A 4859-nucleotide genomic window follows, 5' to 3' on the forward strand; every position below is an offset into this window, starting at 1 on the left:
CTCGCACGAGCGAATTGGACCTGATACTAAGTCCTCAGCACTCATGTTGCTGCTAAGACTTGCCGAAGTAATCCCCAAAAGCTCCATGTGCAGGCGGCGCATGTATTTCGCGTGGGTCGGCACTTGCTGTCCGCCTTTCTTCATCGTTATGCGGTAGATAATAAAGCCGTTGGCCACGGCCATGTCGACGAGCCCTAGGAACAGTTGACAGTAGTATTTCTTGAATGCTACATAGCGCTGTATTGAGTAGCGCTGCAGTCGCAGCTGCTCGTGGTAATCGACCCCACCCATACCACTATGATAATCAACGACTAGTTGAGGACAGACTGCTTCTCTTTCCTTGTCACAGACGTCTCGTAGTTGCACAACCCGTTGCAAGCATACTCACTGGTTTGGCATCCATCCAGGACACTGCAACCAGCGCGGGATACTTCTTGCATTGAGCGATGCGGTAGGTCCCACGTGCCATAGACTTTGGTCGCGTTTTTTGCGTGAACGCGAAGTTAACAGGCCACCCCAGACGGTCATTGCGATGTGTTCCGACAAAATAGAAGCCCAGGTCCACCAGTGAGATCGACAGAGCACATGATGCGTAGAAGCTGTCGGCGATAATAAGGTGCTTTCCAGGTTGACCGACGAGTGCCTTTGTGACGTTGCGAATGACAGCTTTCTGGGCGACTCCAGTAGCTTGTTGCTTCGCAGCTTTTCGCTAAGCAGAAGTCGGAGCAATCTTGGACTCTTCGGACGCACCCATGTAGACTTCAATTCTATAGTGATATGGCATCATACTGAATAACATAAACAGTAAATCAGCTAATGCTGTTGAATACAGAATATATAATTCTGTAGTATACAGAACAAGAGCACTCACCTCGAACAGTATCCGGAATTGGCACAGCAGCTCATATAAACCTTCGTGCCGTCCTTGTGCGGCTTGACTTTGTTGTATACTCGAAGCGGGCTGAACTTGCTTCTGTTAGTAATAGCCCCTTCGTCAAAGCTAATGCGTGGACCGAGTCGGTAACCACACCGGAATGTTTTTTCAAGTGTCTGCAGTACGGGCCTCAAATTCCACGCCTTGTCTGCGGCAGCTGCTTCTGCCCAATTGCTTGTAAAATGGAGGTACCGCATGATGGTGCTGAGCCGGTCTCGAGTCATGTATCGATTGAAATTCCCCCGGGGTATTGCGCCATCTTCATCAGTCTGCCAGGGCTTGTCAAGGCCGTCGGTGCGAGAGCACAGCGAGCCCGCCACCAACAGTCCGATGACATGGAGTATCTCGTGGGCTTTGATCGGCTTAGTTTTCTGAAGCTTCTCTTTCTGAGCTTCCAATGGCAGCAGGCAGCACTGTTGTGGTAGGGTCCTTTGCTTGAATCTTGAGCTGCTTGGTACGTTGGCGCTTGGCGACACTCTCGGTGCATTCGAAACGATTTGCATCCGATACTTTTGCAATGTGATACCACAGCTACTTCGGGAGGAATTAAAAAAATAGCTGCAGTAGTGAATCAGCGTAGGCCGCCGCTGATCTCGTTGGCCCCCCAATCCCATCATACAGATCACCAGCTCCATTCAGTTGAAGGTCAGCTAAATTCAGGATAATACAGAACAACACTTGAGTTAGCATGAAAGCATATTGGCTACAGAATAAGACATCTACAAGAAGAATTATTCTGTATAATACAGACTTACACGAATGACTTTCGTCATATACTTCCCGGTATGGTATCATTGTCTTGCTCGAAGAGATGGATCTCGTCATCGAAGTCATTGTCCGAATCCACCTCGGTTTCGTAATAATCTGATAGAGCGCCAGGATCATCCACTGGATCGCTGATGGACTCAACTTCTTTTTGGCACGGAACCGCTTCTCTGCAGACATTGATGTTGTCTGCATCAACAGCACAAAAAAGCTGCTCAGACCACATCACGTCAATGATCTGCGGATAGTCGAACTCATTAATCTCACTATCGCCTGAAGCGACCGCAGGTGCATCTTCAGGACCCTCTTTCTCCTCTTCGGTCACAATCGAAGCTCTAATACCCGGTACGTCTTGAGCGTCTTCAACCTCCGATGCAGCTGCCGAGTAAGTACCGTCAATGACTACGTTAGGCACGACTTGATCCAAAACGGCTTGTACAGGCGGCATGTCCGGCTCAACTGAGGGTGGAGAGGCAGTGGTAGTCGCTACTGCAGGCGGCGTCGGAGTGGGCAGGGTGAGCTGAGCCGATAACACAGCTGCGAGCTGCAACAAGTCAACCTTGCGGCCAAATGCCATCACTTTTTCTTCTCCTAAATATCAAAAGATCAAAATTAATTGCTAAATATTTTTTTTTCTGACACAAATATTTACTAACAAGAACGTCGATTCCTCTGCGCGTCTCGTCCAGACGTCCTTTCACACCTGCTTTCACGTAGGGATGGTGCCTGCAGATTCCAGTCGGCTTACGTGCCTTCCATCCAGCTCTCGCCAGAACTGCGCATAACATTTGTCCCCGGGTCCGTTCATCGTTCTCTTTTTGGAAATGAACGGCTGTGAGAAGTGGACCTCTCCATCGTTTATATTGCATTTCTCGCAACTCTAGAAAGCCCACGTGTATGTACCCATCGCAGATCCTCAGTGATTTAAGACCCCAATCTCATCTTTATCAATCTTGTAAATGCGGTGTTTTAGCGGTTGAGGACTTTCCTGAATATTAAATCCTGTGAAATCGATTTTTCTGTATTAAACAGAGCACTGCTCTACGAGGGTTCAGCCAATCGTATTAAAAAGTACCCTAGAATTCTAGAATTTCTTAAATCAGCTCAGCTAATATCTCGCTACCATTTAACTACAATCATTCTCAATTTTGCCGCCATAACGCAAGATATTCGAGATCAGTTTAAACCAGCGTGCGATCGACTGGGTAGAGACTGAAGGTGGTGGTATGCCATCACCTGTCGAAAGCACTTTTGTCAGTTGGGTTGGCGTATGAGCGCATCATGTATTCGGCAATGATGACGGGACCGAGAGCAAATTCATGACGAAGTTTCATCTCGCTGTCGCATGTTCGCAAGTCACTGCTCGGGACTATCAAGGACGAGCTCGTGGAAGCTAATCTACGACAAAAGATTAAAGAAAGAGAGCTATGTAAATGACAACAGAACGAAGAGACTTAAAGCTTCAGCGGATAATTAACGGGCTCTATGGGGTTTGAGCCCGATACAGCCCTGTCCCCCAATGGGTCTACAGACAACGACACAAAAAGCCGGCGTACACAAAACACGGAAAAATGAAAGCGCCCCATAGCAAATATTGGCCAATCAAAAAATAGTTTAGTTATGATGACCATCCAATAAACCGAGCTAAACTACGGTTGGAAGCCAGCAATTCGAGGGTGAAGCCGCGCTGCACGATCACTTTCTAAACCTACGATGGGGACGAAGAAGCAGCGCGGCTACCCAATTAAAGAGAAGCTGGCGGCAGTCGACCTCATTGAGAGGATTGGGCTCACTGCCGCCGTTGAAAAGCTGGGCCACCCGCACGGCACGGTGCATGGGTGGTGGGTCGGTAGGGCCAAGCTGCGCGTCGACGAGGGGAACAAGTTGGACAAGACGACCAAAGGGCAGGGACGTAAGGAAAGTTTTCCATTTACCTCTGCCCTTTTGACGTACATGAAAGACGGACGCCGCGACGAAGAAGTGAGTTATTTAAAATTTATAGTATTTTATTATTACTTACTCTTACTGTTTAACTCTTGTTGTTTCTTACTACATCAGAATGATTGCTTTTATTCAAGAGAACTACCCTGACTAAATAAAGGCCTACGCGGAGAACAAGAAGTCTGACGAGAGTTGCAGACGGGCCCTTGAACGTCTACTGCAGCGAACCGCCGACCGGTATTATCTGTAAAATATCATTGCCTTATTAACTGAGCTACTAATATATTTTTTTAGATCAATGTTAGAGGTACCGAGTAGCTCGTACTTAAGCGAATGTTAGGGTTACACTGTGTGAGTGACTCGAGCCACTTCGTGTTAATTGGTCCCGAGATACGTACTAAAGGTACTACGCGAAAATATATTACGGTAATTTAATTTTAACAGATTAAAAAATTCATCATTTTTAGAGATATCGGTGCTTGCGACGACAGCCAGTCACGCGACTGGTAGCATGAAGTGTTGCTGTAATGTAACTGGAATGCATGAATGTCACCCGAAGGTACGAAGCACTTAGTAAGAATTTGCCTGACGAGTACTGCTAGAGTAGAGCAGACCATGACCAGTATCTTTCACTTTACGCAGCTCAACAGTATCACCGCAGCACGCACACATTGGAATCAACAGACAGAGGCATCACAATGCGAACTACAGGGGTACATTATCTTCATGTTATCGACTTCCTAACTCGCCTACTGCAGGCACTTTAACATGTACCGAAGCCTGAAAAAACGCATTGAGGCATGGCTGAGCTTTTCCGGCATATCGATGCCGGTGAGGTAGCACTCAAAGAATAGTAAAACAGCTGCTCCACAGCTTGAGAAGTCCGGCTGGCGTACATTCGTAACTCTCTGAATCGGCAAGGGTATGGAGCTGTCTTCACCTTCTAAAAACACGTCTTTCAGTAGTTCTTCGCATTTGGCGTAATATTTTGACTTGGGGTCTTGGAAGGGACGAACACCAGGACTCCTCGACGTTCGCTGCGATAATCGAAAATTGCTCCACCCCAGTGGTTGTTTGTCTATGTGTAGCGGCAACAGAATGATCTGGTTCGTTTTCTTGAAAGGCTTGCCTGCATTAATAGCCCTGAGCCGGGCGTCTTTATCGTGGAAACGATTGAAGATCGGGTTAACGATGCCAACATCCGGGTGTTCTCGTTGGA

General features: G+C 47.4%; 1 protein-coding gene across 1 annotated transcript; it reads left to right on the top strand.

Moving 5' to 3' along the window:
• Positions 1-3412: 3412 nt before the first annotated feature.
• PITG_07641 (uncharacterized protein) lies at positions 3413-3958 on the top strand (the record flags this gene model as incomplete). The annotated part of the gene is made up of 2 exons (XM_002904547.1): positions 3413-3679; positions 3935-3958. The coding sequence occupies 2 exons, from the start codon at positions 3413-3415 to the stop codon at positions 3956-3958; spliced, it is 291 nt and encodes a 96-aa protein (XP_002904593.1).
• Between the last annotated feature and the right edge of the window lie 901 nt (positions 3959-4859).

This window comes from Phytophthora infestans, genomic scaffold (assembly GCF_000142945.1).
Source record: "Phytophthora infestans T30-4 supercont1.11 genomic scaffold, whole genome shotgun sequence".
In the NCBI taxonomy this organism is placed as follows: domain Eukaryota; phylum Oomycota; class Peronosporomycetes; order Peronosporales; family Peronosporaceae; genus Phytophthora; species Phytophthora infestans.